This window comes from Rutidosis leptorrhynchoides, chromosome 5, assembly GCF_046630445.1.
Source record: "Rutidosis leptorrhynchoides isolate AG116_Rl617_1_P2 chromosome 5, CSIRO_AGI_Rlap_v1, whole genome shotgun sequence".
NCBI lineage: Eukaryota > Viridiplantae > Streptophyta > Magnoliopsida > Asterales > Asteraceae > Rutidosis > Rutidosis leptorrhynchoides.
Window position 1 is genome coordinate 386,923,452 of NC_092337.1, and position 18,520 is coordinate 386,941,971.

The 18,520-nt window shown below is 32.8% G+C and overlaps 1 protein-coding gene and 1 non-coding gene across 2 annotated transcripts; both read left to right on the forward strand.

Moving 5' to 3' along the window:
* The first annotated feature begins 280 nt into the window (after nucleotides 1-280).
* LOC139851102 (small nucleolar RNA R71) lies at nucleotides 281-387 on the forward strand. Its single transcript, XR_011760463.1, has one exon. It is a non-coding gene; the product is annotated as a small nucleolar RNA R71 (small nucleolar RNA).
* Nucleotides 388-15,577: 15,190 nt separating this feature from the next.
* On the forward strand, nucleotides 15,578-15,889 carry LOC139849800 (uncharacterized mitochondrial protein AtMg00820-like). Its single transcript, XM_071839423.1, has one exon. The coding sequence runs from the start codon at nucleotides 15,578-15,580 to the stop codon at nucleotides 15,887-15,889; it is 312 nt and encodes a 103-aa protein (XP_071695524.1).
* The last annotated feature ends 2,631 nt before the right edge of the window (nucleotides 15,890-18,520 follow it).

An 18,520-nucleotide genomic window follows, 5' to 3' on the forward strand; every position in this document is an offset into this window, starting at 1 on the left:
AATATCTTTAGTCATCTTTTCCATTCGTCTCTCGACAACATTTATCTTTGTGGAAATGGAATCAAAGTCATGGCTAGAATCGGCTCTAGCTGCTTTAGATGATCTAACGATATCTTTTTCTTGGTGCCTCTCATGTGAGTGGGAAGCAGTGTTATCAATAATTTTGTAAGCTTCAGTTGCGGTTTTCTTCATAATGGAACCACCAGCTGCTATATCGATGTCTTTTATTGTAGTGATGTCGCATCCTTGGTAGAATATTTGTACTATTTGATAAGTGTCTAAACCATGTTGCGGACATCCTCTCAATAACTTTTCAAATCTTGTCCATGCTTCATATAGAGTTTCATTTGGCTTTTGTGTGAACGTAACAATTTCTCCTTGAAGTCTCACGGCTTTAGATGCCGGAAAGAATTATTTAAGAAATTTTTCAACTAAAACATCTCATGTATCAATCGCCCCTTCAGGTAACAATTCTAACCAATCTTTGGCTTCTTCCTTTAAAGTCCAGGGAAATAACATGAGATATATCTGTTCATCCTCCACTTCTTGGATTTTAAATAGTGTACAGATCCTATTAAAGGTACGAAGATGTTCATTTGGATCTTCCTTCAGCGCACCACTAAATTGGCATTGATTAGTCACCATGTGTAGAATTTGTCCTTTGATTTCATAATCTGGCGCATTAATGTCTGGTTGAGTAATTGCGTGACCTTGGCCAGTGCGTTTAGCTCTCATTCGGTCTTCCATACTTAGAGGTTCCAAATTTTCCATGATTGAATTTGTTGAATCTGAATCACTAAGGGATTCTGATTTAATGGTTTGTTCCTCGAAAATCTCTGTTTGAATGATTGGTGTTTCTGGAGGAAAAATTAATGGTTCAGGATCTCTGAATTGTCCCTGAATATCCTCCGGATTCTCAATTGTGAGGTCGGGTTCAAAAAATGGATTATCGGAAATTTGAATTGGAGTACTTGGTCGACTTGATGACGATTCTAAAGAAAAATCAACGGCGACAATATTGGCTAGATGTCTTGATCGAGTTACAGGTGGTGAACGTATAAAAGGTGGTGAACGTTTTGCTCGGTGCATTCACTGAATATCCTATTAGTTATAAAATATAAAAATTATATAAGTTATCAAATTAATAGACTTTTCTGATTTTGCCCACGTTTCGAATAGCCAATAGATGCAAGGACCCTTTAAATCGGAAGCCCACAACTCGCCACTAACAAATCCAACTATTACTACGAACCAGAAAATTTAGGATGTCTATTAATTTAACTGCTTAAAATAATTTTTCGTCGAAATTTTAAAGAAATTTTAGAGAAGAAATAGAAAATTCTATGTCCTAAAAACTAGAGCGTCGAGAAATAAGAAAGAAAAAGAGTGCGTCAAAAAACGTCGAAAAATAAATGGTGGAAAAATAATAAAAAGATGATAGCGCGTCGAAACTTAAAAGTCTAAAAACTAATAATCAAAAGTTGCGTCTAAAAGTTTTAAAGCTTAAAAGGAATACTATATCCAAAACGGCAATAACTTAAAAAGGCACTAAAATTTTAAATCAGCGTCGCAAAATTCTAAAGGATCTAAATCTTAGTCTAAAGAAAAAGCACTTAAGGGATTTTACGGCAAAGCCTAAAAATCTAGAAATAAAAATAACTACGGCAAAAACTATATATTAAAACTAGTTACTAGCGAAAAATATAAATATAAATTAAACTAATAAAAAGATAGGGAAATATAAAAATAAAACTAAAGTTATAAAAATACAATTTTTTTTATAAAAATATTATTTTTATATTATTTATTTTATAAAAGTATTAATTTATTAATTATTAAAACTAATTATAACTTAAATTACAAATTAAAACTAAAAACTAAACTAATTAATATTATAATTAACCCTAATTAGGGTTTATAATAATAATAATTATAATTAACTTAACCCTAAATTCGACTGTCCTAGGTTTCAGACGTGTCATCTCAGCTCATGCGATCGCATGAGTTGAGGGTTAATTCTCCATGCGGTCGCATGGATCCAGAAATCAGGCCAGATAGTTAGGCTGCTACAGTGTTCGGGCCCGAATACAATTATTATATATATTTTTTATTTTAATATTTATATAAAATATTTATATAAATTAAATAAAAACTTATATTTTTACAAACTAAAAATAGAAATAGAAATATTTTATAATTTATATATTTTGAACAATTCTTAAAAATATATATATTTTGTTTTTCTTTTTATATTTTTGTATTTTTAAAACGTATTTTTACAAAAGTAAATTAAATTTTTTTTTATATATATAGCGTTTCGCTTCCGGCGTTTAAGCAGTCCCCGGCAGCGGCGCCAAAAATACTTGATGTGCGTAGAGGTGTATATGAAATAGTTATATTTTTATTACGAAATACTTGATGTGCGATCGCATGGCCTGGGAATCCAGTTCACATACATTGTTTTCTTGTTTGCCGACGGTTTTATTAAATAATATAATATATGTATAATTTTTAAGAATTAATTATATATTATATTATATTATATTCATGTGCATAGTTGACTTGTAATTTTTAGTCCGTTGCGTCGAGCGTTGAGAGTTGACTCTGGTCCCGGTTCCGGATTTTCGAACGTCCTTTCGTACTATTTAATATCTTGTACTTTGCGTTTTGTGTCTTGCACTCTTGTAATTTTGATACGTTTCTCATCAATAATTTGAACCACTTTGATTGTACTTTGTACTTTTTAGCTTTTTGGTCGTTTGCGTCTTCAAATCGCCGAATCTGTCTTTTGTCTTCACCTTTTATTATTTAAACGAATATCACTTGTAAATAGAACAATTGCAACTAAAAGCTTGTCTTTCTTGAGGGATAATGCTATGAAATATATGTTCGTTTTTTAGCATTATCAGGTATGGAACTTGAAATGGGTCAAAAGGGTGTTTTGTGACTTGTGTTGGAAAAATGAGTACTTCAGTACTTGATTTTGGGTTAATTGGTGAACTTGAGGCATAATCACTAGCTATTAGTGATTAAGGGTAGATTTGTCATGGGCTAGGGTTGCTAGGTGCAAAATGGGTCAATTTTGCACCTTGGGGTTTAATGAGTTGATTAGAAGTCCAACTAGTGTGCTTAGTTGATTTATATTTAATTTAATAGGTGTTTTACATCTTTGAGCGTGGACTTCAAGTGTTACTCTCATCAAGCGTTTAAGGTGAGTGGAATGATTATATATGTGTATATAAGTTGCGGGGGATGTGGTTAGTGTTATCCGTGCATTGGATACACTTAATTTCGGGCTTTGTGGAAACAACATAGTGGATTATGTTAATCCGTGCGATGGATTCACTTAACTCCGGGCATTGTGGAGGTCACATGGTGTAGTGATGGTTGTGACCAATCGTCGGATCACTTCACATCGTGCTTTGACGACCACTTGGGGGATGCGTGTATATCATGCAGTGTATCCACTTATGGGTGTGCGAGTACCATTTCCTTGTGTTTATGGTTAACCATATTTTGTGTGTGTTATTATATAAGATTTTATATTTTGATTACTGAAATAACCCGTCCTAATCCATAAGGACAAATACAATAACATATGGTTACATCGCGAGGTACTTGACCTCTATATGTTACATTTTACAAACATTGCATTCGTTTTTAAAAGACAAATTTCCATTTCATTGAAAGTTGACAGGAATGCATACCCTTTCATAATATATCCAATCGATAAATGACTTAATCTGTTATCTTCTTAATAATAATCTTTATTGAACTCAATGACTTGAATGCAACGTCTTTTGAAATATGCCATGAATGACTCCAAGTAATATCTCTAAATGAGCAAATGCACAGCGGAAGATTTCTTTCAAACCTGAGAATAAACATGCTTTCAAGTGTCAATCAAAAGGTTGGTGAGTTCATTAGTTTATCATAAACATTCATTTCCATCATTTTAATATACCACAAGATTTCGGATATTTTACTGTACACGTAACCCGAGTACAAAATAGTACGCATAACCTGCGAATTAAAAATCATTCATATGGTGAACACATGGTAACCGACATTAACAAATGCATCTAGAATATCCCCAAATATACAGGTACACTCAACTGTATATAAAATCGAAGTACTAAAGCATCTATAACCTGGATGGGGTTTGTTAGGCCCATAGATCTATCTTTAGGATTCGCGTCAATTTGGGGGTCTGTTCCCAAATTCTTAGGCTACCAAGCTAAAAGGGTGATATCCGGTATAATAATTCAACCATAGAATGTAGTTTGAAGTACTTGTGTCTATTTCGTAAAACAGTTATAAAAGCAGCGCATGTATTCTCAGTCCCAAAATATATATAAAAAGGCAGTAATGAAACTCACGATACTGTATTTCGTAGCAATAATGCAAATGATGGTACTGAACAATGCAAGGTTGGCCTTGGATTCACAAACCTATATTAAATATATATATTTATATATTGGTCAATATCTGTCTAACAATTTAGGTTAAGTCGTAGTGTATCACAATCCTAATGCTCGAGTCCGATATGCAAAAGTCAACAAAAGTCAATTTGACCCAAGATGATTTCCAAAATCTATACATGTTTATTATATAACTTAAATATAGTCGTTTATATATTTAAATATATTTATCAGATTTTATTACAAGTCATTTATTAATAAAAATTTATATTAAAATTTATAAAAATATACTTTTATATATCTTAAGTAATAATATTTATAAAGTTCACCTAATATCATAAAATATAGTGGTATGTGTTAATAATTATATTACATGTGGTAAAAGTAACTTTGTATTACATATTTATTTGATAAAATAATATTGATAATAATAATGAGTAAAAGTTGTATTATTTTGTAATAATAATAATAATTATTATTATTCTATTAATAATAACAATGACAATAATTATTTTTACTAATGATGATATTAATTACAATAAAATGATTATTCTAAACATGATAATAATAATAATAATGATACTTTTTATTATTAATTGTAATAATAATAATATTTTATAAAAATAATAATTCTATTCAAAATGATAATTTTTAATAATAATAATACTAAAATGATAATAATAATGATATTTAATAATAACAATGATATTTCAAAAAAAATGATAGTTTTAATATTAATGATACTTTTAATAATAATAATAACGATAAAAATAATAAAATGATCGTTTTGGTAAAAATATTAATTATTTATAATAATAATAATAATAATAATAATAATAATAATAATAATAATAATAATAATAATAATAATAATATTGATAATATTAATAATAACCTTAATGATAATAACGATAGTATTAATAATAACAATAATAATTTTTAATGATAATACTTATATTAATAACGATAATGATAATAACAATAATATTAATGACGATAACGATAACGATAACGACGATCGTAATAATAATAATCATTTTAATAATAATACTAAACTTAATGATAATTCAGTTGACTATATCTTTTAATCAGTTCATCGAAACCATACGCTTTCTAAATGAAAAGTTATTAATTTTTGACAGCTTTCCAACGACATGAATATATCATATACCTTATCTCAGTAGCATATGTATTAAATTCATGATTTATCATAAACTATATAATGACGAAAATAAACATTCAAGCATGCATAATCATATATACTCGAGCACTAGTCAGGGATACATAATTAATATATAAAAGATAAGATATGAATGCTCACATATCAATATTGAGATTCAATATTGCAGGAAAGTACGTAGACGCAACGGAGATGATAAACACTAGATTTTACTCACGAGCATACCCCCCGAACAATACCCATAACCTCCATAGCTATAACCCGTAATTTTCTTAGTTCTATCCCTCTCGAAAAAACCCATTTTGAAAACATGCGAGCAGAACCTCGTCGTAATTTTTTATGTATAAGTAGTAATAATAATAATAATAATAATACTCCTAAATAATATTAATTTTAATAATATTAATAATAATAATAATAATATTAATAATAATATATATAGAATGCAGAGAGAGATAAGAGAAATTGAATTGTGAGTGAAGAAAATGAATTCGATCGAGATTTATAGGACTTGGCCTCACCCACCTTCCCATGCGATCGCATGGCTGGGAAGGCATAAGCCCATGCGATCGCATGGCTCTTGTTTCCAACTCATTTTTGTTTAACTTATCATGCCGACGGTTTTTATTATTATTTTATATATAATATATTTAATTTATATAATTATATATATATTATATTATATTCTCGTGTATAGTTAATTCGTAAGTTTAGTTCCGATGACTTGTACATTGACGATCGACTTAAGTCCCGGTTCCAGTTTCTCGAACGCATTTTCGTACGCTTAGAAAACTAGTACTTTTCGTTACGCGACGTGTACGTTTATCAAAAATTAGACTTAATCATTAATAGACTATATTACCTAAAGTATAACTTATATATTTGAGTGTTGTGGTCATTTGCTTCTATAAATCAATGTCTCGTTGGTTATCCAAAATATATTATTTTAATCCAAACGTTTTATGACTAAGTTAAAATTATATTTTATGACTTTGTAAAATATATACCTATATTTTTATTTAGAAATAAATTTATACATATTGAAATATTTATTTAATAATATTTAGTTTTTCAAAATCAATTATATTTCAAAGTTTATTTAAAATCGTTTATTATAACACGTCACATTTACCCTTTAAAGCTAAAATTGATAAAATTCCTTTATGCGCAAATGTTTATTTTAATCTCTCAAACGTCCTAATTAATATATATAATTATCAGTCGAATCAGTAAACAAGTGTTACTATCGTTTACTTAACTAATTTGAAATCATATATATATTCAATATTCATAAACATGTTTTGAATACACGTTGCAAGTCAATTAAATCACGGACCGTTATTATTTATAACTTGTCAAAAGGTTTTATCTATATCGTAAGACGTTTTCAATACTATGAAAAATAATTAACTTATCCAGAGATACAAGACAATCATTGTAAAGTATGCATTGAAAATTAAACAGGAACCTCCACTAACCTTTGTCTAGTTCTAGTTACTTTGACACTTTTCCAATAATTCCGAATATTGTTAAAAATGAACGATTTCTCAAATCAACGTGGACCTCACAACAAAGACTCATAATCGTACAATGTATCTGATAAATCAATCATTTGATATTATCATTTAATTCCACCGATAAACATATTGAAACAAATACGTTCATGTAAAGTATTATACGTTTAATACTTTATTAATATTCTCAAGTTATAATATATATATATATATATATATATATATATATATATAATCATATCCATTTATATAATGGTTCGTGAATCGTCAGAATTTGGTCGAGGTTAAAATGAACATATGAACACAGTTTAAAATTTTTGAGATCCAACTTAACAAACATTGCTTATCATGTCGGAATAATATAAAGATAAAGTTTAAATTTGGTCGAAAATTTTCGGGTTGTCACAATTACATGGTAATTGTGATGCTAGCCTTGTATGCGTTATATGCGAAGTGTTTGCATGTAAGGTGACTTATATATGTATGTATACAATTATTGCATTCACTAAGTGTTATGCTTACCCTCGTTGTTGTTTATCTTTTTATAGATTCGGGTGTGGACTTATTTGGGTAGTGGATCCACAAATACCATGCTCGAACCTTAATTTGTATTAAACTTATTTGGGTCGCAATTGTCACTTTAAATTTGTAATGTGTCGATAATGTCCCAAGTGGGTAAATGGATTTCTTGTGATGTCTAACGTTGATATTTCAAGTGTCGGTGACGTACAAATAATTTCGAAGTGTTAACCAATGTGTTTGGATTATTTTGGTAAAAGGTTGAAGTGTAGCTCAAGTTTAAGTTCTGACTTGAAATCCATTTATGTGGCGCGTCGCACAGGTCAACTGCGCGTTGCGCAAATGGGTGTGGGATGGTATGCAGGTCTGAGTTTAAATTCTGTTCAGAAAAGACGTTTTATGGCGCGCCGAGTAGGGCTTCTGTGCGCTGCGCATACCTTCTGTAAATAAATAAATAAAAAGCGTGTCATTTTTCGTAGTCGGGTTTGGGTCGTTTCATTAAGCGGGTTAAAGGGATATCCGTCGGATGTAATTTTTTTAATAATATATTTATATTTATGAAATGAAATCATTGAAGTATTCTTCACATATATAAATATAATGTAATTTAATAATGAGTGTAAACAAAAAACTGTAACCGATGTCATCAATTGAGCAAAAAATATATTACAACTATAAGTAAATATATAAACACCCTACTTATGGACTAGATTTAATCGCAGCAACGAACGATCGACACCAAAAAACACCGCTGAGCGATAATCCAATCTCATAGTTACTAGCTTGGGTCATCTCGGTTTCTATTGCCACCATCTTCTAACACAAAGATCATCTTCTTACACCAGAAGGCCAATTGAAGTATGTGACTCTTCAATTATAGGATTCTTCATGAGACTACACCGCCTCACCAATCACTCTAGACATGTCTAATCCCGAACACACATGTCAATGATCACCCTCGTACAGGATTTCATCGTCTATCTATCATTTTCCTTTCCAGCAATCAGAAAATCCAAAAGACGCCCTCGTAGACTCTTCATCAAGGCTCCAATGAGAACGCAGTCACAACCTCGAAATCTACTAACTTTTCAACTTTCCGCTTTCTCGCTGGTTCACTGACCTCCTCATAGCTATGAATATCACAAACCCATCGTCTCATCCCAAGCACGCTCCCACTGAACAAGTAATAAATAAAACCGCGACTACTCGAGAAGAAACTTGGTTCGTACCACAAGTCAGTCACAAATTTATTTGCCATCGGAGAGTAAAACAAGTATTCAAGACCCTAGTGTTACCCAGAATCATCCACTAATATTAAGAATATTGGAGAACAACGTCACATAATTATCTCCACCACTTTACTAGTTGACTAATTCCCACTAGCTCGATAACTTCCGTCGGTTACCAAACTCACAACCAGTTCCCGACACCCTCAACGATCCTAAAAAGCTCATGTTCCGGGACTTACAAGATTATCTGCCCCTCTTCCATCACCTAAAGACTCTTAATTGATCACCCTCGAAGAAAACTGCTTCTTTTGTTGAAACATCAACCAAACTCGAGCAACCGTCGAACGCATTCTATCCGACATCCTTCGACAATCAATTTCCTTAGTGACTAGGAACTCTAATCCGCCCACATATTCCATAAACCCTGGAATATTGACCAAACACCGCTGGTCATCCCATTTCCAAACCCCACAAGCACCAAACTTCCCCGATAACTCCCACTATCGATTTTCAACCCGATGCATCTTGTTCGTTACAACAACCGCTCTAAAACGAGATAAAAAAATCAACCTCCTGAGCTTCCATAACAAACCCACATCTCTGAAAACATATCTTGTATCGCATGAAGTTTCACGAGACAAAACCGTCTCGCACTCGCATCTTCAAACCTGAAAAATTCATCCTGAAAACTGCACAGATTCGAAAAATAGTATCTCAAAATCCAACCGTCCGATCGTCCTCAAAAACTTATAGCAACTAGATCTATACATCTTTTACAAATAGTAAAATTTTCGAGGCGATCCAACGGTTAACGAACCCGCTATGAATTTCCTTCTGCAGCTGCGCATGAATATCCGAATTTTGCTCAATCGTTCTTTCGTACGGAATAACGAGGAACAAGAACCCGATCCGTCACCCGGATCTTTCAGAAAATCTCTTCGTGTATCTTCTGCAAAAAAACCCTATCAAACCGACCGCTTAGACTTCGTAACCCTTCCCGAGTAAATCACCATCATAATGCAACCGCGCTAACCGTTACATCATAACCCGCCAGGACCAGACTAAACCTGGTGTGATCAACTTTCATGAATACATAGACATACCCTAAGTTCACTGCGATCAACTAAGTCTCTAGATCTCGACACAAGTTGCAAAACACACAACCCTGCTTTTCAAATCGTCATCGTGCCCATACTCGAACCTTGAGCTCTAGATACCACTTGTTATGATTTAGGACCCAATAAGACAGGTGATTTATACTAATCACCCTACCAATGAACGACAAACGAATAATAAAAGAAAAACGATAAATAAACGACACATGATTTAACGTGGTTATATCCCAACTCCAAAACACGGAGAAGAGTTTAGTCCACGGGCGCAAACCAGAGATTTTTCGCTATTAATTTCGTGCACATATATTAGGGTTACAAATAGGGTGTTTATATAGGCAAATCTAAACAAGGAAACAACTTAAAGAGCAAGAAAACGCGTTTTTCCTCGTCAGGCTCCCTGATAGGCTTCAGCCGCGCCGCGGTTAATAGAGCCGCGCCGTGGCTTAAGGCATGATTTCGACCCCGACAGCTTTGCATTTCGAACCTCAATCCAAGTGTTAAACCGCGCCGCGGCTTGAGGAGCCGCGCCATGGCTTAAAGCTGCTGCGAAATTCTTCTTTGTTTTTGATATCCTTCACACATCCAACAGGTTGCCCATTTACGCTTGAATTTCACCCAAGGGTGCCTTCCGCACATCGCGTTGCGAGGGGCAGTGGGGGAGGGGGTTTACCACTCATTCCCTCGGATTGAGCCGGATTTCCTTCTCGACAGCAGTTAGGGGCGGTATGCAACCGCGAGAGATGAAAATGTGGGTACTTAAATTCTCTATGGGTGATCTCGTACTGTTGTTAAAAAAAAGTGATCATCTACTCAAAGTTGTTAGGTATTATAGTTCTAGTAGATGTTGTACAATACAACGGATTCATGCTTTCAGGTTTCATAATGGTTCAAGAAGACAAAAAAAATTAGAAGTTCTTTAAATTTTGGCAATAAGAAAGTGATGATTTACAATGACAATAGGCCACTTACTCGTAAATTTTATGCACATAAGTTAAATAAAAATTTAAAATTGTTGGTTTTATATAAAAGGAAAACAAGTGGGATAAAAAAGGAAGGTAGGGATGTGGCACATGTGTGCATAGTTTGGTTAAGCAACAAAAGTGGTGCTCCGTAAATAATATCACGCTCACTCGAAAAGTACAGCGTGTCAGCGACTCATGTCCCCTTCATTAAACATGAAATTCACATAAACCACTCAATTCTTTCATCACTATTATTAAACCCTCCGTCTCAATTAGATAGTCCTGTTTTTTCATTTTGGGATATCCCAAATTAATAGTTCACTTCCATAAATAGAAAGGAAAGAAGATATTTGATTGGTAGATCTGGAGATAGAAGATATTTCATTGTTGGATAAATGAAGTTAGTGGGATTTTCTAAAACAGTGTGCCCTTTTGTCTGTGGACTATTAAATTGGGACGGAGGGAGTATACAGAAGTGACTAATAACCGAATTAGATTGTATATGTTTTTTTTTTTTTTTTTTTTTAAACGGCAATAACTTTTATTACAATTACGAATAGTTACATCATATGTACAAATGGCACTTAGCCAAATTCAAATTAATATATAGCTGTTAAGCTGTTATATTCAAATTTAATAACTAAATTCAATTACATAGTATTGCATTTTTATTAATTATTATTGTGTAATAAAAATATCCATATCATGAACACTCTATTTTTTCCGTTTTATACTCCATTTTGAAATGTTAGTAAGGGAAATATTATGAAACAACAATAAAATAATGCGGTTAGAACGCATATATGATAGTTTTTTTTTCTTTTCGATTTAACTGTTTAGACCAATTTCAACCGTGTACGTTCTCACCCGCAATCCGAGGTCGTCGATGGCATTGTGCCGCCCTCAACCGCCACCTCCCACTTCGCCCTCGCACATATCATTCTCACACACATATCTGAGCACGAAATTTTTGTTCATTTAATGATTTTCCAACGGCAATACAACCGTTTAAATATACCACTCCTTATTTTTATTTTAGTTTTTTTGTTATTTCCCAATCCACTACGGATGGCAATGGATCTAAAAAAATCCGAGATCCGCGGGTACCCGCGCCCGTGATGGGTGGATAAAATCAAAAAAATTTACCCGCGGGTGGGCGATGGATCTAATCTTGTACCCGCTGACGGGTCGCGGGTGGGTGATGGATGTGATAGATCCGTTGCGGGTAAAATTCGATCCGAAAATCCGTAATACCCGTTTGAATAATCCAGTGATATTCCGGCTCTAAATGGGTGAAAATCGTCACCTTGAATAAATGGCCAATAGAAAATAATTTACTCTGTATAAGTTTCTACATTCTTCAAATCATTTTGGTATCAAATTTTTTTAGTAACTAGAGCATCCCACAACCACACAATGTATTATATAATTAAAGCATATTGGTGTTTGTTACGTTTATTAGACTATCTTAATAAATATAATTTTTACCTTTCACTATAGTAATTCGTCAACCTACTGTATAATTAGTTTTAGCAACTAAATTTTGATTGTTAATTTTAAACATTGTAGCTTTACATATATTAGCAAAAAAGTATAATTAATATATGTTTTATCATTTTATTATATCATAAACATGTGTATATGATTGCATAATATTTTTCATGTCACTTTGAATTATGTAATGATATTTATATTTGATTTTTTGCAATAATTTAATTTACATATACTTCATGAATAAGATCCGCGGGTAAACCCGCGACCCGCAAAAATAAGTGGATATGGGCATGGATCTAAAAATAAATCCGTTAACCAAGATCCGTGGGTTAATGGATTATCAAAAAATCTGCGGGTGCGGGTGATGGATGTCGTGGATCCGCGCCCACAACCCGTGGGTGCCATCCCTACAATCCACTTAATACTCATATTTAAACAGTCTAAACCAACATAAATTAAAACACCACTCATTAACACTCCCAACACTCATACAATTAACAATGCCAAAAAAATCATCATCCAAACAAATCAAAACAAACCAACCGATCACTTCGATACACAACGGAGTAACGATTTTTTTCGGTCATTACTTGAAACGCAGCTCACCTTCCGGGTCGTCTTCGAACCCGAATCAAAGCATGGGGTTGCGTCGTATCCATCACAAACACCCGCTTTTACTCCTCAACAACAATACACCAACTACCCTCCTCAACATATAATCAAATATATTTACATTCAATTTGAAATTTCAAAACAAAAACAATAACACAGTTATGAAATGAGAGAAATAAAAAAACGACACGAAATACTAGAAACATTAAACCAAAATGTCATAAAAAGCGTAAGAATTTATGGCTAGTTGGGAGATATTTTTTTTTGAACGTCGATTTTTTTGGTATCAGTAGATCATTTCTTTTAACGACCCTCATCATTTGCACGTAACACACACGTTTGGGCGAAAAACCGAACCCGATCGACGGTACCCGGGAACACATCCATTCGGGCAGTGGTTCCGGGTAGGGGTCCGTGAACGAATCCGGTAAAACCTCCCTATAGGGTCAATATATATCACCATTATTGGTGTTCAATTGGTTTTAAGAAAATCATGTCACCCCTAAGGATCGAACCCATGACCTCTCCTTATCCCATGACATAAAGTACATGGGGAGAACCGTTTCATTGACCAAAATATAATGTTAAATAAAAACAAGTACCAAAATGGTATTTAATATGCATAATATTTCACATGTAAAATTAATAATCATCGTAAAATCTGAAAGTTTAAAATTCACCTTTAAATTTAGTAAAATGCCCTTTATGGAATCGAAACTAATTCGAATGTCAGAAATTCTTCAGGAAGTCATGCTCGTTGTGCCGTTATATAGTCATCATGCGAAAATGAGTGCGATACTCAACGAGAAATTTTTCATCTCATCCGCCACAATATTTACCACGATTATGTGATGAATGTAATGTGTTCAAAAATGTGGCCATGAATTATTATCGAAACGAAACTACAATCAAATATATTAACATTCAATACGAATTATAAAACAAAAACAATAATACGATTATGAATTGAGAGAAATAAAAAAACGACACAAAGTACTTGAACCATTAAAGCAAGATGTCATAAAAGACGTAAGGATTTGAGGCTACTACGGAGATATAATCCCCAATAAGATCCTTAATTTACCTAAATACAATTTTACAAAAAACAAGTATCAAATTGGTATTTAAATATGCATAGCATTTCACATGTAAAGTTAATAATTATCCTAAAATCTGAAAGTTCAAAATTCACCGTTAAATTTAGTAAAATGCCTTTTTCGGTATTGAAACTACTTTGAATGGCAGAAAGTCTTCAGAATGTCATGCTCGTTGCACTGTTATCGAGTCATCGTGCGAAAATGGGACCAATATTTAACCGAAATGTTTTTAGCACATCTGCCGCATAATTCAACACGATTATGTGGCGAATTTATTATGTATGAAAATGTGTTTTGCGGCCATTAATTATTATCGAAACGAAACTAGAATCAAATATATTTACATTCAATATGAAATTTCAAAACATTAATACAGTTATGAATTGAGAGAAATCAAAAATGACACAAAGTACTCGAACTATTAAACCGAGATATCTTAAAAGGCATAAGAATTTATGGCTAGTGGGGATATATTAGCCTCAAAACGATTCTTAGTTTACCTAAATAGAATGTTACATAAAAACAAGTATCAAAATGATATCTAATATGAATAGTATTTCACATGTAAAGTTAATAGTTATCGTAAAATCTGAAAGGTCAAAAATCACCTTTATAATTAGTAAAACGTCTTTTTCGGAATCGAAATTACTCGGAATGTCATAAAGTCTTCAGGAAGTATTGCTCTTTGCGCCGTTATCTAGTAATCGTGTGAAAATAGGTCCAATATTCAAGTGAATGTAAAGTGTTCAAAAATGTATATTGCGGACATGAATTATTATCGAAGCGAAACTACAATAAAATATATTTACATTCAATATGAAATTTCAAAATAAAAACAGTAATACAGTTATTAATTGAGAGAAATTAAAATGCTACACAAAGTACTCGAACCAGTAAACCAATATGTCATAAAAGGCGTAAGGATTTGCGGCTACTGTGGAGATATTTGCCCTAAAAAAAGATTCTTGATTTACCTAAATACAATGCAAAGTTAAAGTTATCGTAAAATCTGAAAATTCAAAATTCACCTTTAAAATTAGTAAAACGCCTTTTTCAGCATCGAAACTACTTTGAAAGGTTAAAAGTCTTCAGAAAGTCTTGCTCGTAGCGCCATTATCTAGTCATCGTGCATAAATGAGACCAATATTCAACCAGAATTTTTTTTAGCACATCCACGACATAATTTAACACAATTATGTGGCGAATGTAATGTGTCTGAAAATGTGTTTTGCGGCCATGAATTATTATCAAAACAAAACTACAATCAAATATATTTACATTCAATATGTAATTAAAAACCAAAATAATAATACAGTTATGAAATGAGAGAAATTAAAAAAATGACACAATCTGTGTTTGTATGTTGCATTTCTTAATAAGAATGAACCAACTTCGGATGATCAGGCCTTACTTGATCCTAATTGGGTGATAGCAATGCAAGAAGATATTGGTCAGTTCGATCGTCTGAAAGTATGGCGATTAGTTCCAAGACCAAGGGGTCAACAACCAATTGGGGTTAAGTGGATTTTCAAAAACAAGAAAGATTTTGATGGGATTGTGGTTCGAAACAAGGCACGACTCGTGGCCAAAGGATATAGACAACAAGAAGGTATTGATTATGATGAGACATTTTCTCTGGTAATAAGGATTGAGGCTATTCATATTTTTCTTGCCTATACTTCTTACAAGAAGTTTACGATATTTCAAATGGACGTCAAGACAACATTTCTCAATGTTAATATTTAAGAAGAATTTTATGTTGATCAACCCGAAAGTTTTGTCGATCCTATTCATCCAAACCACGTCTATTACTTGGAGAAAGCTTTGTATGGTCTAAATCAAGCACCGCGTGCATGGTACGAGACTTTGACAAAGTATCTACTGGAAATTGATTTCTCCCGTGGAACAATTGACATAACGCTCTTCATCAGTAAACATCATGGTCACATCCTTTTAGTTCAAATTTACACCGATGATATTATTTTTGGTTCCACGTTCCCGACACTATGCAAAGAATTTGGTGACCTAATGACCAACAAATTAGAAATGAGCATGTTAGATGAGCTCAATTTCTTCTTGGGGTTACAAGTAAAACAATTACCAAATGGCATTTTTATCAATCAAACAAAATACATTCACGATATGCTAAAACGTTATAAAATGACTGATTTAAAAATAATGTCAACCCCAATGAGAACTCTTCTAACTGCTGATGACGATGGAGAACCCTTTGATATTACTCTTTATCGAAGCATGGGTAGTCCTCTCATGTATCTGACTTGCAGTAGACTAGACATTACACTTTTTGTAACTTTTTGTGCTCGGTTTCAGTCTAACCCAAAGAAATCTCACTCCAAAGCGGTGGTTAGAATTTTTCAATACCTTAAAGGTACACCTAACCTTGGGATTTGGTATCCTCATGGATCCGATTTCAATCTTACCGCTTATATGGATGCGGTTCATGGCAGTTGTCATGAAGATATGAAAAGCACATCCGGATCACTTCAGATGTTGGGTAGTAGACTGGTTAGTTGGTCATTCGAGAAACAAAAATTGTGTTTCCTTATCAACAGCTGAATCTGAGTACATTGTTGCAGCTCACTGTTGTTCACAAGTTTTGTCGATGCAAACTCAACTATTAGACTATGGCTTTAAAGTTTCTAAGACCCTAATCTATTGTGATTCACAAAGTGTCATTGTCATTACTAGCAACCCGGTCCAACATTCTAAGACTAAACACATATACATTCTTTATCATTTTATCAAGGACCATGTGGAAAAGGAAGATGTAGAGTTATACTTTATGCCTACAAAAGTACAATTAGTCGACATGTTTACTAAACCCTTAGATGAGGTTAGGCTAAAGTTCTTGATACAACAAATAAGCATGGTGGAGTATAGTTCTTAATTTCCTTAGTACATTTGGTGATTGATCTTAGGATATTGTGTTTAGGGGGAGTATATGCTTTCTAGGGGGAGCTAATGATAATCCAATGCTTTAGATAATATTCTTCTAGGGGGAGCTTTTTACACATGTTTTCTCCGTTGCTTTGTTCTTCAATAGTTATGTTAAGGGATGTAACAGTTTAATATCTTGCCTTATATCAAGAGGGAGCATGTACAGTCTTCCAATTTTCTTTGAACATTTCAAAATGTTAATTTACTTAATTGTATATCACATTTTGAGGGGGAGAAAGGGGTGCTAAAGAAAGGAAAATTGATTTTTTAAAGTGAACATAAAAATTGTGTTTTAATTGTTAAAATTCACTTTGACTTGTATACATCTCAGTATGCAACCCGTTTTACAATAGTTATCACTGAAAATTTGTAAATTTTTCTTAAAATATAATAAGTACAAATTTCACCTCTGAAAAACCCTAAAAGGTTGAAAAAGATAAAAAAAAAAAACAAAATTAAAAAGATTTGATTAATCTTGAATAAATGTTAACTTTTAATATGTGTCCGAATCTGATGGCAAACTATTGCAATTCGGACAATCCCAAAACTTAGATCCACACAATCAGATTTTCAATTGAAGACGAAAACTTGTGATTTTCTCAATTCGGGTGGTCCAAAATTGTGTGAAAATTAAATAAATGGACTCAAGTTAGCTGAAATTCGCTCAGTTAAGCCCCATTAATGAGAGATTCGCACGTCCCAATTTCAAAATCAAATTCGGACCATAAATTGAGGTCAAAAAGTCAAACAAGGTTAGTTTTTCAAAATTCTCTCATCAGCTAAGCATCCGAGTCTGGCAAATCGTCCGAATCTTACTCCAAATTGAGACACAAATTTGGTAAATCCTATTTTACCTCTTGTTTTTCACTTAAAGAACAAATCTAAACCGTTATTGATCAAACTAAATAGAATATATCATTTTATCAATGATGAGATAAAAAACAAAGCTTAATTTTGGTCATGTACGAATCTGATGCAAGTGTACGAATTGAGTACACTTGAACAGATTCTCACACTTTGTATTGTTTATCTGTGATTAAATAATAATTGATAAGTGGATCTATCACATAGACGACTAGGATAGCATAAATAATATGAGGTTTAATTTGTTAATCATGCGAATCTGATATTAGCCTACTGTGCGAATCTGTTCTGACTTTCATTGTGTGCAAATATGATGTTACATGCTAGAATGATTATGTGGCGAATGTTCTAAAAACATTTCGGTTGAAGATTAGACTCATTTCGCTCGATGACTAGATAACGGCGCTACGAGTAGGACTTCCTGAAAACTTTCTGCCCTTCAAACTGATAATTAGCGTATATTGATAATGATTTTCTGTGTTCACATTAGGTCCTGAGATACAATATAAATAGCAAACAATACTAAAAACCTAATGGGCTAGAAACATGAGCGGG

Coding starts and splice junctions, on each gene's coding strand:
- LOC139849800 (XM_071839423.1), top strand. CDS start 15,578: ATGCAAGAAGATATTGGTCAGTTCGATCGTCTGAAAGTATGGCGATTA.